The 17,746-nt window shown below is 30.8% G+C and overlaps 1 protein-coding gene across 1 annotated transcript in view; it reads left to right on the plus strand.

Annotated features, from left to right (window-relative positions):
- The first annotated feature begins 68 nt into the window (after positions 1-68).
- LOC130893078 (uncharacterized) overlaps positions 69-17,746 on the plus strand; it is a 56,289-nt gene continuing 38,611 nt past the window's right edge. The window contains exons 1-4 of the mRNA XM_057798855.1: positions 69-391; positions 505-743; positions 799-998; positions 1,253-1,442. Of these exons, the coding sequence (XP_057654838.1) occupies positions 126-391; positions 505-743; positions 799-998; positions 1,253-1,442 (895 nt within the window). The 5' untranslated portion in view covers positions 69-125. The remainder of the gene's footprint in view (positions 392-504; positions 744-798; positions 999-1,252; positions 1,443-17,746) is intronic.

The raw sequence follows: 17,746 nt of genomic DNA on the forward strand, positions 1-17,746 counted from the left end.
CTACCCACCTACTGAAGTAATAAGATTAAAAAGTTTCTTTGGGGCTTCTCCCATCATTATTATATATCAGTTTTATCACAAACACCGAATGAACGTTTCGTATTCAGACAGATACATTCACATAAATGTATTTAGATATTATTCCGTTATTAATTTTTTTATATTTAATTTCGATTGTAAATAGTACATTGAACGACATATGCGGCGGTAACAACGGTAAACGTTTTTATTTGGAACCCGGGGAAAGCGGTACTCTAGTGGCAGAATTTAAAAATAATATTTTATTATATAACTATAATAATAATAATAATAATAATAATAATACGTTGTATAATAAATGTACGGTTGAATTTATTACTTGTCCTTCTTGTATAATCGATATACAATTCAGGTAAGTTACATACGATATATATACGGGGGTAATAAGATATGTTTGTCGATTATTACGTACGATTATGTAATCCAGGTGCGGCTCTAGGTATTTTTACCTAATATTTTTTTTAGATTATTAAATATTTCGAGGAATTGTGGGAAAGCTTCGGTTTTCGATACTTGCGGTTGTGATTATATATGGATTTACGAACCTCCGATTGATGATGCATCGGGGGAGCAGTTCTGCGGAAGATATATTAAAAGTAACGCGTCAAATTTGACGTATTCAAGTCAAACTAGAACGGTCGCTCTTACTTTTATTTATAATAACGAATACGGACACGCATTCACTTTGGATTATTTCGCTAAAAGTATTATTACGTCCGATTATTTATTTCGAAAATTTTGTTTATGTTTTTATTTTAGAGAACGTACATATTTTCGAAGGTACTCCGAAATTGGGTTACACGAACAACGCCAGTCAAATCATAACGTCACCGTTTTTTCCGCATTTATATCCCGTCGATTTAAATGTGGAATACGTGGTAAAATGTAAATCAATCGAACCCTGTAGAATAAGTCTACTATTTACCGATTTTTTAGTCGACACATCTTCTATTATGGAGGTACGTTAACAAAATAATTATTTTTATTTCGTAATGGAAAAATTCCCGCCGAACTGTCATACGTTCTTCTTCTTTTTTATACTACTGTAACAAGATGAAATATTCGACGTACGTCGTTCGATATAAAATTAAGTACAGATATACTTGTAATCGTTTTTAACGCCATCTAACGAAAAACCTCATCTTTATTAATATAATTAATTAAATACAAATACTTTATATATTGTTTTCGTTGTTATTAATTTTTTTTTTAGTTCTTCGATTGGACCGGTCAAAGGATATACGTAATATCCGGTAATACTTTCAGACCGCCGGTTATAATAAGCGATGGTCCGTCTTTGGTTGTCAGATTTTATGCAAATGGCGGTTCAAATCTCGGATTTAAAGCTACTTATTCGTTCATATTAGGAAACTTACAAGATTCTGCGTTCAAACCGCATATAGGTAATTAATCTGATTGTATAATGTTTTTATTTTTATTAAAATAATCGAATTGGAATTAATTACTCTATTTACGAATGAAATTTTCAATTACAGATCCGTATTTTTGAAATCTGGCATCTGAGACTTTTTATAAACAATGTATATAGAAATTTTCAATATATTTCATCATATACTATTTTAATTAAATAATATTTATGACTATATCAGAAAGTATTCTGTAATAAAATGAAAATTTGCTTTTCAATTTGTGAACTAGATGGCGTAGAAAGATTTATTTATTAGTACGGGAGATGTGATGTCATTGTCTATCACGGTAAAATAAATTTTAACTTTAAGACCCTGTATCTCGGTAATCAGACATTATTATTACTTGAAATTTTAGTACAATATAAAACGATAGTTTCGAAATCGATTTATTTTACGTAGAAACCTCTATATGTATTAGTTCGGGAGATTTGAGCAAATAAACAAGGCCATGTCATTGTCTGAGACTGAAAACTAAATTTCAACTTCAAGACCCTGTATCTCGTTAACCAAGAAATATTAATACATGAAATTTCAGTACAATATAAAACGATAGTTCCGAAATCGAATTATTCTATATATAATCCTCTAGTGCTATTAGTTCGGGAGATTTGAGCAAAGAAACAAGACCATGTCATTGTCTGAGACTGAAAAATAAATTTCAACTTCAAGACCCTGTATCTTGTTAACCAGACATTATTATTACGTGAAATTTCAGTACAATATAAAACGATAGTTCCGAAATCGAATTATTCTATTTATAATCCTCTAGTTCTATTAGTTCGGGAGATTTGAGCAAAGAAACAAGACCATGTCATTGTCTGAGACTGAAAAATAAATTTCAACTTCAAGACCCTGTATCTTGTTAACCAGACATTATTATTACGTGAAATTTCAGTACAATATAAAACGATAGTTCCGAAATCGAATTATTCTATTTATAATCCTCTAGTTCTATTAGTTCGGGAGATTTGAGCAAAGAAACAAGACCATGTCATTGTCTGAGACTGAAAAATAAATTTTAACTTTAAGACCCTGTATCTCGGTAACCAGACTTTATTATTACTTGAAATTTCAGTACAATATAAAACGATATTTACGAAATCGATTTATTGTACGTAGAAACCTTTATATCTATTAGTTCGGGAGATATGAAAGAAACAAGAGGACCATGTCATTGTTTGGAACTGAAAAATAAATTTCAACTTCAAGACCCTGTATCTCGTTAACCAAGAAATATTAATACATAAAATTTCAGTACAATATAAAACGATAGTTCCGAAATCGAATTATTCTATATATAATCCTCTAGTGCTATTAGTTCGGGAGATTTGAGCAAAGAAACAAGACCATGTCATTGTCTGAGACTGAAAAATAAATTTCAACTTCAAGACCCTGTATCTTGTTAACCAGGAATTATTATTACGTGAAATTTCACTATAATATAAAACAAAAGTTCCGAAATCGAATTTTTCTATATATAATCCTCTAGTTCTATTAGTTCGGGAAATTTGAGCAAAGAAACAAGACCATGTCATTGTCTGAGACTGAAAAATAAATTTCAGCTTCAAGACCCTGTATCTTGTTAATCAGACATTATTATTACTTGAAATTTCAGTACAATATAAAACGATAGTTCCGAAATCGAATTATTCTAATTATAATCCTCTAGTTCTATTAGTTCGGGAGATTTGAGCAAAGAAACAAGACCATGTCATTGTCTGAGACTGAAAAATAAATTTTAACTTTAAGACCCTGTATCTCGGTAACCAGACTTTATTATTACTTGAAATTTCAGTACAATATAAAACGATAGTTTCGAAATCGATTTATTTTACGTAGAAACCTCTATATGTATTAGTTCGGGAGATTTGAGCAAAGAAACAAGACCATGTCATTGTCTGAGACTGAAAACTAAATTTCAACTTCAAGACCCTGTATCTCGTTAACCAAGAAATATTAATACATGAAATTTCAGTACAATATAAAACGATAGTTCCGAAATCGATTTATTTTAAGTAGAAACCTCTATATGTATTAGTTCGGGAGATTTGAGCAAAGAAACAAGACCATGTCATTGTCTGAGACTGAAAAATAAATTTTAACTTTAAGACCCTGTATCTCGGTAACCAGACTTTATTATTACTTGAAATTTCAGTACAATATAAAACGATATTTACGAAATCGATTTATTGTACGTAGAAACCTTTATATCTATTAGTTCGGGAGATATGAAAGAAACAAGAGGACCATGTCATTGTTTGGAACTGAAAAATAAATTTCAACTTCAAGACCCTGTATCTCGTTAACCAAGAAATATTAATACATAAAATTTCAGTACAATATAAAACGATAGCTCCGAAATCGAATTATTCTATATATAATCCTCTAGTGCTATTAGTTCGGGAGATTTGAGCAAAGAAACAAGACCATGTCATTGTCTGGGACTGAAAAATAAATTTCAACTTCAAGACCCTGTATCTTGTTAACCAGGAATTATTATTACGTGAAATTTCACTATAATATAAAACAATAGTTCCGAAATCGAATTTTTCTATATATAATCCTCTAGTTCTATTAGTTCGGGAAATTCGAGCAAAGAAACAAGACCATGTCATTGTCTGAGACTGAAAAATAAATTTCAGCTTCAAGACCCTGTATCTCGTTAACCAAGAAATATTAATACATGAAATTTCAGTACAATATAAAACGATAGTTCCGAAATCGATTTATTTTAAGTAGAAACCTCTATATGTATTAGTTCGGGAGATTTGAGCAAAGAAACAAGACCATGTTATTGTCTGAGACTGAAAAATAAATTTCAACTTCAAGACCCTGTATCTTGTTAACCAGGAATTATTATTACGTGAAATTTCACTATAATATAAAACAATAGTTCCGAAATCGAATTTTTCTATATATAATCCTCTAGTTCTATTAGTTCGGGAAATTTGAGCAAAGAAACAAGACCATGTCATTGTCTGAGACTGGAAACTAAATTTCAACTTCAAGACCCTGTATCTCGTTAACCAAGAAATATTAATACATGAAATTTCAGTACAATATAAAACGATAGTTCCGAAATCGAATTATTCTATATATAATCCTCTAGTGCTATTAGTTCGGGAGATTTGAGCAAAGAAACAAGACCATGTCATTGTCTGAGACTGAAAAATAAATTTCAACTTCAAGACCCTGTATCTTGTTAACCAGACATTATTATTACGTGAAATTTCAGTACAATATAAAACGATAGTTCCGAAATCGAATTATTCTATTTATAATCCTCTAGTTCTATTAGTTCGGGAGATTTGAGCAAAGAAACAAGACCATGTCATTGTCTGAGACTGAAAAATAAATTTCAGCTTCAAGACCCTGTATCTTGTTAACCAGACATTATTATTACTTGAAATTTCAGTACAATATAAAACGATAGTTCCGAAATCGAATTATCTATTTATAATCCTCTAGTTCTATTAGTTCGGGCGATTTGAGCAAAGAAACAAGATCATGTCATTGTCTGAGACTGAAAAATAAATTTTAACTTTAAGACCCTGTATCTCGGTAACCAGACTTTATTATTACTTGAAATTTCAGTACAATATAAAACGATATTTACGAAATCGATTTATTGTACGTAGAAACCTTTATATCTATTAGTTCGGGAGATATGAAAGAAACAAGAGGACCATGTCATTGTTTGGAACTGAAAAATAAATTTCAACCTCAAGACCCTGTATCTCGTTAACCAAGAAATATTAATACATAAAATTTCAGTACAATATAAAACGATAGTTCCGAAATCGAATTATTCTATATATAATCCTCTAGTGCTATTAGTTCGGGAGATTTGAGCAAAGAAACAAGACCATGTCATTGTCTGAGACTGAAAAATAAATTTCAACTTCAAGACCCTGTATCTTGTTAACCAGGAATTATTATTACGTGAAATTTCACTATAATATAAAACAATAGTTCCGAAATCGAATTTTTCTATATATAATCCTCTAGTTCTATTAGTTCGGGAAATTTGAGCAAAGAAACAAGACCATGTCATTGTCTGAGACTGAAAACTAAATTTCAACTTCAAGACCCTGTATCTCGTTAACCAAGAAATATTAATACATGAAATTTCAGTACAATATAAAACGATAGTTCCGAAATCGAATTATTCTATTTATAATCCTCTAGTTCTATTAGTTCGGGAGATTTGAGCAAAGAAACAAGACCATGTCATTGTCTGAGACTGAAAAATAAATTTTAACTTTAAGACCCTGTATCTCGGTAACCAGACTTTATTATTACTTGAAATTTCAGTACAATATAAAACGATAGTTTCGAAATCGATTTATTTTACGTAGAAACCTCTATATGTATTAGTTCGGGAGATTTGAGCAAAGAAACAAGACCATGTCATTGTCTGAGACTGAAAACTAAATTTCAACTTCAAGACCCTGTATCTCGTTAACCAAGAAATATTAATACATGAAATTTCAGTACAATATAAAACGATAGTTCCGAAATCGATTTATTTTAAGTAGAAACCTCTATATGTATTAGTCCGGGAGATTTGAGCAAAGAAACAAGACCATGTCATTGTCTGAGACTGAAAAATAAATTTTAACTTTAAGACCCTGTATCTCGGTAACCAGACTTTATTATTACTTGAAATTTCAGTACAATATAAAACGATATTTACGAAATCGATTTATTGTACGTAGAAACCTTTATATCTATTAGTTCGGGAGATATGAAAGAAACAAGAGGACCATGTCATTGTTTGGAACTGAAAAATAAATTTCAACTTCAAGACCCTGTATCTCGTTAACCAAGAAATATTAATACATAAAATTTCAGTACAATATAAAACGATAGTTCCGAAATCGAATTATTCTATATATAATCCTCTAGTGCTATTAGTTCGGGAGATTTGAGCAAAGAAACAAGACCATGTCATTGTCTGAGACTGAAAAATAAATTTCAACTTCAAGACCCTGTATCTTGTTAACCAGGAATTATTATTACGTGAAATTTCACTATAATATAAAACAATAGTTCCGAAATCGAATTTTTCTATATATAATCCTCTAGTTCTATTAGTTCGGGAAATTTGAGCAAAGAAACAAGACCATGTCATTGTCTGAGACTGAAAAATAAATTTCAACTTCAAGACCTTGTATCTCGTTAACCAAGAAATATTAATACATGAAATTTCAGTACAATATAAAACGATAGTTCCGAAATCGATTTATTTTAAGTAGAAACCTCTATATGTATTAGTTCGGGAGATTTGAGCAAAGAAACAAGACCATGTCATTGTCTGAGACTGAGAACTAAATTTCAACTTCAAGACCCTGTATCTCGTTAACCAAGAAATATTAATACATGAAATTTCAGTACAATATAAAACGATAGTTCCGAAATCGATTTATTTTAAGTAGAAACCTCTATATGAATTAGTTCGGGAGATTTGAGCAAAGAAACAAGACCATGTCATTGTCTGAGACTGAAAACTAAATTTCAACTTCAAGACCCTGTATCTCGTTAACCAAGAAATATTAATACATGAAATTTCAGTACAATATAAAACGATAGTTCCGAAATCGATTTATTTTAAGTAGAAACCTCTATATGTATTAGTTCGGGAGATTTGAGCAAAGAAACAAGACCATGTTATTGTCTGAGACTGAAAAATAAATTTCAACTTCAAGACCCTGTATCTTGTTAACCAGGAATTATTATTACGTGAAATTTCACTATAATATAAAACAATAGTTCCGAAATCGAATTTTTCTATATATAATCCTCTAGTTCTATTAGTTCGGGAAATTTGAGCAAAGAAACAAGACCATGTCATTGTCTGAGACTGAAAAATAAATTTCAGCTTCAAGACCCTGTATCTTGTTAACCAGACTTTATTATTACTTGAAATTTCAGTACAATATAAAACGATAGTTTCGAAATCGATTTATTTTACGTAGAAACCTCTATATGTATTAGTTCGGGAGATTTGAGCAAAGAAACAAGACCATGTCATTGTCTGAGACTGAAAACTAAATTTCAACTTCAAGACCCTGTATCTCGTTAACCAAGAAATATTAATACATGAAATTTCAGTACAATATAAAACGATAGTTTCGAAATCGATTTATTTTAAGTAGAAACCTCTATATGTATTAGTTCGGGAGATTTGAGCAAAGAAACAAGACCATGTCATTGTCTGAGACTGAAAACTAATTTTCAACTTCAAGACCCTGTATCTCGTTAACCAAGAAATATTAATACATGAAATTTCAGTACAATATAAAACGATAGTTCCGAAATCGATTTATTTTAAGTAGAAACCTCTATATGTATTAGTTCGGGAGATTTGAGCAAAGAAACAAGACCATGTCATTGTCTGAGACTGAAAAATAAATTTCAGCTTCAAGACCCTGTATCTCGTTAACCAAGAAATATTAATACATGAAATTTCAGTACAATATAAAACGATAGTTCCGGAATCGATTTATTTTAAGTAGAAACCTCTATATGTATTAGTTCGGGAGATTTGAGCAAAGAAACAAGACCATGTCATTGTCTGAGACTGAAAACTAAATTTCAACTTCAAGACCCTGTATCTCGTTAACCAAGAAATATTAATACATGAAATTTCAGTACAATATAAAACGATAGTTTCGAAATCGATTTATTTTAAGTAGAAACCTCTATATGTATTAGTTCGGGAGATTTGAGCAAAGAAACAAGACCATGTCATTGTCTGAGACTGAAAACTAAATTTCAACTTCAAGACCCTGTATCTCGTTAACCAAGAAATATTAATACATGAAATTTCAGTACAATATAAAACGATAGTTCCGAAATCGATTTATTTTAAGTAGAAACCTCTATATGTATTAGTTCGGGAGATTTGAGCAAAGAAACAAGACCATGTCATTGTCTGAGACTGAGAACTAAATTTCAACTTCAAGACCCTGTATCTCGTTAACCAAGAAATATTAATACATGAAATTTCAGTACAATATAAAACGATAGTTCCGAAATCGATTTATTTTAAGTAGAAACCTCTATATGAATTAGTTCGGGAGATTTGAGCAAAGAAACAAGACCATGTCATTGTCTGAGACTGAAAACTAAATTTCAACTTCAAGACCCTGTATCTCGTTAACCAAGAAATATTAATACATGAAATTTCAGTACAATATAAAACGATAGTTCCGAAATCGATTTATTTTAAGTAGAAACCTCTATATGTATTAGTTCGGGAGATTTGAGCAAAGAAACAAGACCATGTTATTGTCTGAGACTGAAAAATAAATTTCAACTTCAAGACCCTGTATCTTGTTAACCAGGAATTATTATTACGTGAAATTTCACTATAATATAAAACAATAGTTCCGAAATCGAATTTTTCTATATATAATCCTCTAGTTCTATTAGTTCGGGAAATTTGAGCAAAGAAACAAGACCATGTCATTGTCTGAGACTGAAAAATAAATTTCAGCTTCAAGACCCTGTATCTTGTTAACCAGACTTTATTATTACTTGAAATTTCAGTACAATATAAAACGATAGTTTCGAAATCGATTTATTTTACGTAGAAACCTCTATATGTATTAGTTCGGGAGATTTGAGCAAAGAAACAAGACCATGTCATTGTCTGAGACTGAAAACTAAATTTCAACTTCAAGACCCTGTATCTCGTTAACCAAGAAATATTAATACATGAAATTTCAGTACAATATAAAACGATAGTTTCGAAATCGATTTATTTTAAGTAGAAACCTCTATATGTATTAGTTCGGGAGATTTGAGCAAAGAAACAAGACCATGTCATTGTCTGAGACTGAAAACTAATTTTCAACTTCAAGACCCTGTATCTCGTTAACCAAGAAATATTAATACATGAAATTTCAGTACAATATAAAACGATAGTTTCGAAATCGATTTATTTTAAGTAGAAACCTCTATATGTATTAGTTCGGGAGATTTGAGCAAAGAAACAAGACCATGTCATTGTCTGAGACTAAAAACTAAATTTCAACTTCAAGACCCTGTATCTCGTTAACCAAGAAATATTAATACATGAAATTTCAGTACAATATAAAACGATAGTTCCGAAATCGATTTATTTTAAGTAGAAACCTCTATATGTATTAGTTCGGGAGATTTGAGCAAAGAAACAAGACCATGTCATTGTCTGAGACTGAAAACTAAATTTCAACTTCAAGACCCTGTATCTCGTTAACCAAGAAATATTAATACATGAAATTTCAGTACAATATAAAACGATAGTTTCGAAATCGATTTATTTTAAGTAGAAACCTCTATATGTATTAGTTCGGGAGATTTGAGCAAAGAAACAAGACCATGTCATTGTCTGAGACTGAAAACTAATTTTCAACTTCAAGACCCTGTATCTCGTTAACCAAGAAATATTAATACATGAAATTTCAGTACAATATAAAACGATAGTTCCGAAATCGATTTATTTTAAGTAGAAACCTCTATATGTATTAGTTCGGGAGATTTGAGCAAAGAAACAAGACCATGTCATTGTCTGAGACTGAAAACTAATTTTCAACTTCAAGACCCTGTATCTCGTTAACCAAGAAATATTAATACATGAAATTTCAGTACAATATAAAACGATAGTTCCGAAATCGATTTATTTTAAGTAGAAACCTCTATATGTATTAGTTCGGGAGATTTGAGCAAAGAAACAAGACCATGTCATTGTCTGAGACTGAAAACTAAATTTCAACTTCAAGACCCTGTATCTCGTTAACCAAGAAATATTAATACATGAAATTTCAGTACAATATAAAACGATAGTTCCGAAATCGATTTATTTTAAGTAGAAACCTCTATATGTATTAGTTCGGGAGATTTGAGCAAAGAAACAAGACCATGTCATTGTCTGAGACTGAAAAATAAATTTCAGCTTCAAGACCCTGTATCTCGTTAACCAAGAAATATTAATACATGAAATTTCAGTACAATATAAAACGATAGTTCCGGAATCGATTTATTTTAAGTAGAAACCTCTATATGTATTAGTTCGGGAGATTTGAGCAAAGAAACAAGACCATGTCATTGTCTGAGACTGAAAACTAAATTTCAACTTCAAGACCCTGTATCTCGTTAACCAAGAAATATTAATACATGAAATTTCAGTACAATATAAAACGATAGTTTCGAAATCGATTTATTTTAAGTAGAAACCTCTATATGTATTAGTTCGGGAGATTTGAGCAAAGAAACAAGACCATGTCATTGTCTGAGACTGAAAACTAAATTTCAACTTCAAGACCCTGTATCTCGTTAACCAAGAAATATTAATACATGAAATTTCAGTACAATATAAAACGATAGTTCCGAAATCGATTTATTTTAAGTAGAAACCTCTATATGTATTAGTTCGGGAGATTTGAGCAAAGAAACAAGACCATGTCATTGTCTGAGACTGAAAAATAAATTTCAGCTTCAAGACCCTGTATCTCGTTAACCAAGAAATATTAATACATGAAATTTCAGTACAATATAAAACGATAGTTCCGGAATCGATTTATTTTAAGTAGAAACCTCTATATGTATTAGTTCGGGAGATTTGAGCAAAGAAACAAGACCATGTCATTGTCTGAGACTGAAAACTAAATTTCAACTTCAAGACCCTGTATCTCGTTAACCAAGAAATATTAATACATGAAATTTCAGTACAATATAAAACGATAGTTTCGAAATCGATTTATTTTAAGTAGTAACCTCTATATGTATTAGTTCGGGAGATTTGAGCAAAGAAACAAGACCATGTCATTGTCTGAGACTGAAAACTAAATTTCAACTTCAAGACCCTGTATCTCGTTAACCAAGAAATATTAATACATGAAATTTCAGTACAATATAAAACGATAGTTCCGAAATCGATTTAGTTTAAGTAGAAACCTCTATATGTATTAGTTCGGGAGATTTGAGCAAAGAAACAAGACCATGTCATTGTCTGAGACTGAAAAATAAATTTCAGCTTCAAGACCCTGTATCTCGTTAACCAAGAAATATTAATACATGAAATTTCAGTACAATATAAAACGATAGTTCCGGAATCGATTTATTTTAAGTAGAAACCTCTATATGTATTAGTTCGGGAGATTTGAGCAAAGAAACAAGACCATGTCATTGTCTGAGACTGAAAACTAAATTTCAACTTCAAGACCCTGTATCTCGTTAACCAAGAAATATTAATACATGAAATTTCAGTACAATATAAAACGATAGTTCCGAAATCGAATTATTCTATATATAATCCTCTAGTGCTATTAGTTCGGGAGATTTGAGCAAAGAAACAAGACCATGTCATTGTCTGAGACTGAAAAATAAATTTCAGCTTCAAGACCCTGTATCTCGTTAACCAAGAAATATTAATACATGAAATTTCAGTACAATATAAAACGATAGTTCCGGAATCGATTTATTTTAAGTAGAAACCTCTATATGTATTAGTTCGGGAGATTTGAGCAAAGAAACAAGACCATGTCATTGTCTGAGACTGAAAACTAAATTTCAACTTCAAGACCCTGTATCTCGTTAACCAAGAAATATTAATACATGAAATTTCAGTACAATATAAAACGATAGTTTCGAAATCGATTTATTTTAAGTAGAAACCTCTATATGTATTAGTTCGGGAGATTTGAGCAAAGAAACAAGACCATGTCATTGTCTGAGACTGAAAACTAAATTTCAACTTCAAGACCCTGTATCTCGTTAACCAAGAAATATTAATACATGAAATTTCAGTACAATATAAAACGATAGTTCCGAAATCGATTTATTTTAAGTAGAAACCTCTATATGTATTAGTTCGGGAGATTTGAGCAAAGAAACAAGACCATGTCATTGTCTGAGACTGAGAACTAAATTTCAACTTCAAGACCCTGTATCTCGTTAACCAAGAAATATTAATACATGAAATTTCAGTACAATATAAAACGATAGTTCCGAAATCGATTTATTTTAAGTAGAAACCTCTATATGTATTAGTTCGGGAGATTTGAGCAAAGAAACAAGACCATGTCATTGTCTGAGACTGAAAACTAAATTTCAACTTCAAGACCCTGTATCTCGTTAACCAAGAAATATTAATACATGAAATTTCAGTACAATATAAAACGATAGTTCCGAAATCGATTTATTTTAAGTAGAAACCTCTATATGTATTAGTTCGGGAGATTTGAGCAAAGAAACAAGACCATGTCATTGTCTGAGACTGAGAACTAAATTTCAACTTCAAGACCCTGTATCTCGTTAACCAAGAAATATTAATACATGAAATTTCAGTACAATATAAAACGATAGTTCCGAAATCGATTTATTTTAAGTAGAAACCTCTATATGTATTAGTTCGGGAGATTTGAGCAAAGAAACAAGACCATGTCATTGTCTGAGACTGAAAACTAAATTTCAACTTCAAGACCCTGTATCTCGTTAACCAAGAAATATTAATACATGAAATTTCAGTACAATATAAAACGATAGTTTCGAAATCGATTTATTTTAAGTAGAAACCTCTATATGTATTAGTTCGGGAGATTTGAGCAAAGAAACAAGACCATGTCATTGTCTGAGACTGAAAACTAATTTTCAACTTCAAGACCCTGTATCTCGTTAACCAAGAAATATTAATACATGAAATTTCAGTACAATATAAAACGATAGTTCCGAAATCGATTTATTTTAAGTAGAAACCTCTATATGTATTAGTTCGGGAGATTTGAGCAAAGAAACAAGACCATGTCATTGTCTGAGACTGAAAACTAAATTTCAACTTCAAGACCCTGTATCTCGTTAACCAAGAAATATTAATACATGAAATTTCAGTACAATATAAAACGATAGTTCCGAAATCGATTTATTTTAAGTAGAAACCTCTATATGTATTAGTTCGGGAGATTTGAGCAAAGAAACAAGACCATGTCATTGTCTGAGACTGAAAAATAAATTTCAGCTTCAAGACCCTGTATCTCGTTAACCAAGAAATATTAATACATGAAATTTCAGTACAATATAAAACGATAGTTCCGGAATCGATTTATTTTAAGTAGAAACCTCTATATGTATTAGTTCGGGAGATTTGAGCAAAGAAACAAGACCATGTCATTGTCTGAGACTGAAAACTAAATTTCAACTTCAAGACCCTGTATCTCGTTAACCAAGAAATATTAATACATGAAATTTCAGTACAATATAAAACGATAGTTTCGAAATCGATTTATTTTAAGTAGAAACCTCTATATGTATTAGTTCGGGAGATTTGAGCAAAGAAACAAGACCATGTCATTGTCTGAGACTGAAAACTAAATTTCAGCTTCAAGACCCTGTATCTCGTTAACCAAGAAATATTAATACATGAAATTTCAGTACAATATAAAACGATAGTTCCGAAATCGATTTATTTTAAGTAGAAACCTCTATATGTATTAGTTCGGGAGATTTGAGCAAAGAAACAAGACCATGTCATTGTCTGAGACTGAAAAATAAATTTCAGCTTCAAGACCCTGTATCTCGTTAACCAAGAAATATTAATACATGAAATTTCAGTACAATATAAAACGATAGTTCCGGAATCGATTTATTTTAAGTAGAAACCTCTATATGTATTAGTTCGGGAGATTTGAGCAAAGAAACAAGACCATGTCATTGTCTGAGACTGAAAACTAATTTTCAACTTCAAGACCCTGTATCTCGTTAACCAAGAAATATTAATACATGAAATTTCAGTACAATATAAAACGATAGTTCCGAAATCGATTTATTTTAAGTAGAAACCTCTATATGTATTAGTTCGGGAGATTTGAGCAAAGAAACAAGACCATGTCATTGTCTGAGACTGAAAACTAATTTTCAACTTCAAGACCCTGTATCTCGTTAACCAAGAAATATTAATACATGAAATTTCAGTACAATATAAAACGATAGTTCCGAAATCGATTTATTTTAAGTAGAAACCTCTATATGTATTAGTTCGGGAGATTTGAGCAAAGAAACAAGACCATGTCATTGTCTGAGACTGAAAACTAAATTTCAACTTCAAGACCCTGTATCTCGTTAACCAAGGAATATTAATACATGAAATTTCAGTACAATATAAAACGATAGTTCCGAAATCGATTTATTTTAAGTAGAAACCTCTATATGTATTAGTTCGGGAGATTTGAGCAAAGAAACAAGACCATGTCATTGTCTGAGACTGAAAAATAAATTTCAGCTTCAAGACCCTGTATCTCGTTAACCAAGAAATATTAATACATGAAATTTCAGTACAATATAAAACGATAGTTCCGGAATCGATTTATTTTAAGTAGAAACCTCTATATGTATTAGTTCGGGAGATTTGAGCAAAGAAACAAGACCATGTCATTGTCTGAGACTGAAAACTAAATTTCAACTTCAAGACCCTGTATCTCGTTAACCAAGAAATATTAATACATGAAATTTCAGTACAATATAAAACGATAGTTTCGAAATCGATTTATTTTAAGTAGAAACCTCTATATGTATTAGTTCGGGAGATTTGAGCAAAGAAACAAGACCATGTCATTGTCTGAGACTGAAAACTAAATTTCAACTTCAAGACCCTGTATCTCGTTAACCAAGAAATATTAATACATGAAATTTCAGTACAATATAAAACGATAGTTCCGAAATCGATTTATTTTAAGTAGAAACCTCTATATGTATTAGTTCGGGAGATTTGAGCAAAGAAACAAGACCATGTCATTGTCTGAGACTGAAAAATAAATTTCAGCTTCAAGACCCTGTATCTCGTTAACCAAGAAATATTAATACATGAAATTTCAGTACAATATAAAACGATAGTTCCGGAATCGATTTATTTTAAGTAGAAACCTCTATATGTATTAGTTCGGGAGATTTGAGCAAAGAAACAAGACCATGTCATTGTCTGAGACTGAAAACTAAATTTCAACTTCAAGACCCTGTATCTCGTTAACCAAGAAATATTAATACATGAAATTTCAGTACAATATAAAACGATAGTTTCGAAATCGATTTATTTTAAGTAGAAACCTCTATATGTATTAGTTCGGGAGATTTGAGCAAAGAAACAAGACCATGTCATTGTCTGAGACTGAAAACTAAATTTCAACTTCAAGACCCTGTATCTCGTTAACCAAGAAATATTAATACATGAAATTTCAGTACAATATAAAACGATAGTTCCGAAATCGATTTAGTTTAAGTAGAAACCTCTATATGTATTAGTTCGGGAGATTTGAGCAAAGAAACAAGACCATGTCATTGTCTGAGACTGAAAAATAAATTTCAGCTTCAAGACCCTGTATCTCGTTAACCAAGAAATATTAATACATGAAATTTCAGTACAATATAAAACGATAGTTCCGGAATCGATTTATTTTAAGTAGAAACCTCTATATGTATTAGTTCGGGAGATTTGAGCAAAGAAACAAGACCATGTCATTGTCTGAGACTGAAAACTAAATTTCAACTTCAAGACCCTGTATCTCGTTAACCAAGAAATATTAATACATGAAATTTCAGTACAATATAAAACGATAGTTCCGAAATCGAATTATTCTATATATAATCCTCTAGTGCTATTAGTTCGGGAGATTTGAGCAAAGAAACAAGACCATGTCATTGTCTGAGACTGAAAAATAAATTTCAGCTTCAAGACCCTGTATCTCGTTAACCAAGAAATATTAATACATGAAATTTCAGTACAATATAAAACGATAGTTCCGGAATCGATTTATTTTAAGTAGAAACCTCTATATGTATTAGTTCGGGAGATTTGAGCAAAGAAACAAGACCATGTCATTGTCTGAGACTGAAAACTAAATTTCAACTTCAAGACCCTGTATCTCGTTAACCAAGAAATATTAATACATGAAATTTCAGTACAATATAAAACGATAGTTTCGAAATCGATTTATTTTAAGTAGAAACCTCTATATGTATTAGTTCGGGAGATTTGAGCAAAGAAACAAGACCATGTCATTGTCTGAGACTGAAAACTAAATTTCAACTTCAAGACCCTGTATCTCGTTAACCAAGAAATATTAATACATGAAATTTCAGTACAATATGAAACGATAGTTCCGAAATCGATTTATTTTAAGTAGAAACCTCTATATGTATTAGTTCGGGAGATTTGAGCAAAGAAACAAGACCATGTCATTGTCTGAGACTGAGAACTAAATTTCAACTTCAAGACCCTGTATCTCGTTAACCAAGAAATATTAATACATGAAATTTCAGTACAATATAAAACGATAGTTCCGAAATCGATTTATTTTAAGTAGAAACCTCTATATGTATTAGTTCGGGAGATTTGAGCAAAGAAACAAGACCATGTCATTGTCTGAGACTGAAAACTAAATTTCAACTTCAAGACCCTGTATCTCGTTAACCAAGAAATATTAATACATGAAATTTCAGTACAATATAAAACGATAGTTCCGAAATCGATTTATTTTAAGTAGAAACCTCTATATGTATTAGTTCGGGAGATTTGAGCAAAGAAACAAGACCATGTCATTGTCTGAGACTGAGAACTAAATTTCAACTTCAAGACCCTGTATCTCGTTAACCAAGAAATATTAATACATGAAATTTCAGTACAATATAAAACGATAGTTCCGAAATCGATTTATTTTAAGTAGAAACCTCTATATGTATTAGTTCGGGAGATTTGAGCAAAGAAACAAGACCATGTCATTGTCTGAGACTGAAAACTAAATTTCAACTTCAAGACCCTGTATCTCGTTAACCAAGAAATATTAATACATGAAATTTCAGTACAATATAAAACGATAGTTCCGAAATCGATTTATTTTAAGTAGAAACCTCTATATGTATTAGTTCGGGAGATTTGAGCAAAGAAACAAGACCATGTCATTGTCTGAGACTGAAAAATAAATTTCAGCTTCAAGACCCTGTATCTCGTTAACCAAGAAATATTAATACATGAAATTTCAGTACAATATAAAACGATAGTTCCGGAATCGATTTATTTTAAGTAGAAACCTCTATATGTATTAGTTCGGGAGATTTGAGCAAAGAAACAAGACCATGTCATTGTCTGAGACTGAAAACTAAATTTCAACTTCAAGACCCTGTATCTCGTTAACCAAGAAATATTAATACATGAAATTTCAGTACAATATAAAACGATAGTTTCGAAATCGATTTATTTTAAGTAGAAACCTCTATATGTATTAGTTCGGGAGATTTGAGCAAAG

This window comes from Diorhabda carinulata, chromosome 4 (genome assembly GCF_026250575.1).
Source record: "Diorhabda carinulata isolate Delta chromosome 4, icDioCari1.1, whole genome shotgun sequence".
In the NCBI taxonomy this organism is placed as follows: domain Eukaryota; kingdom Metazoa; phylum Arthropoda; class Insecta; order Coleoptera; family Chrysomelidae; genus Diorhabda; species Diorhabda carinulata.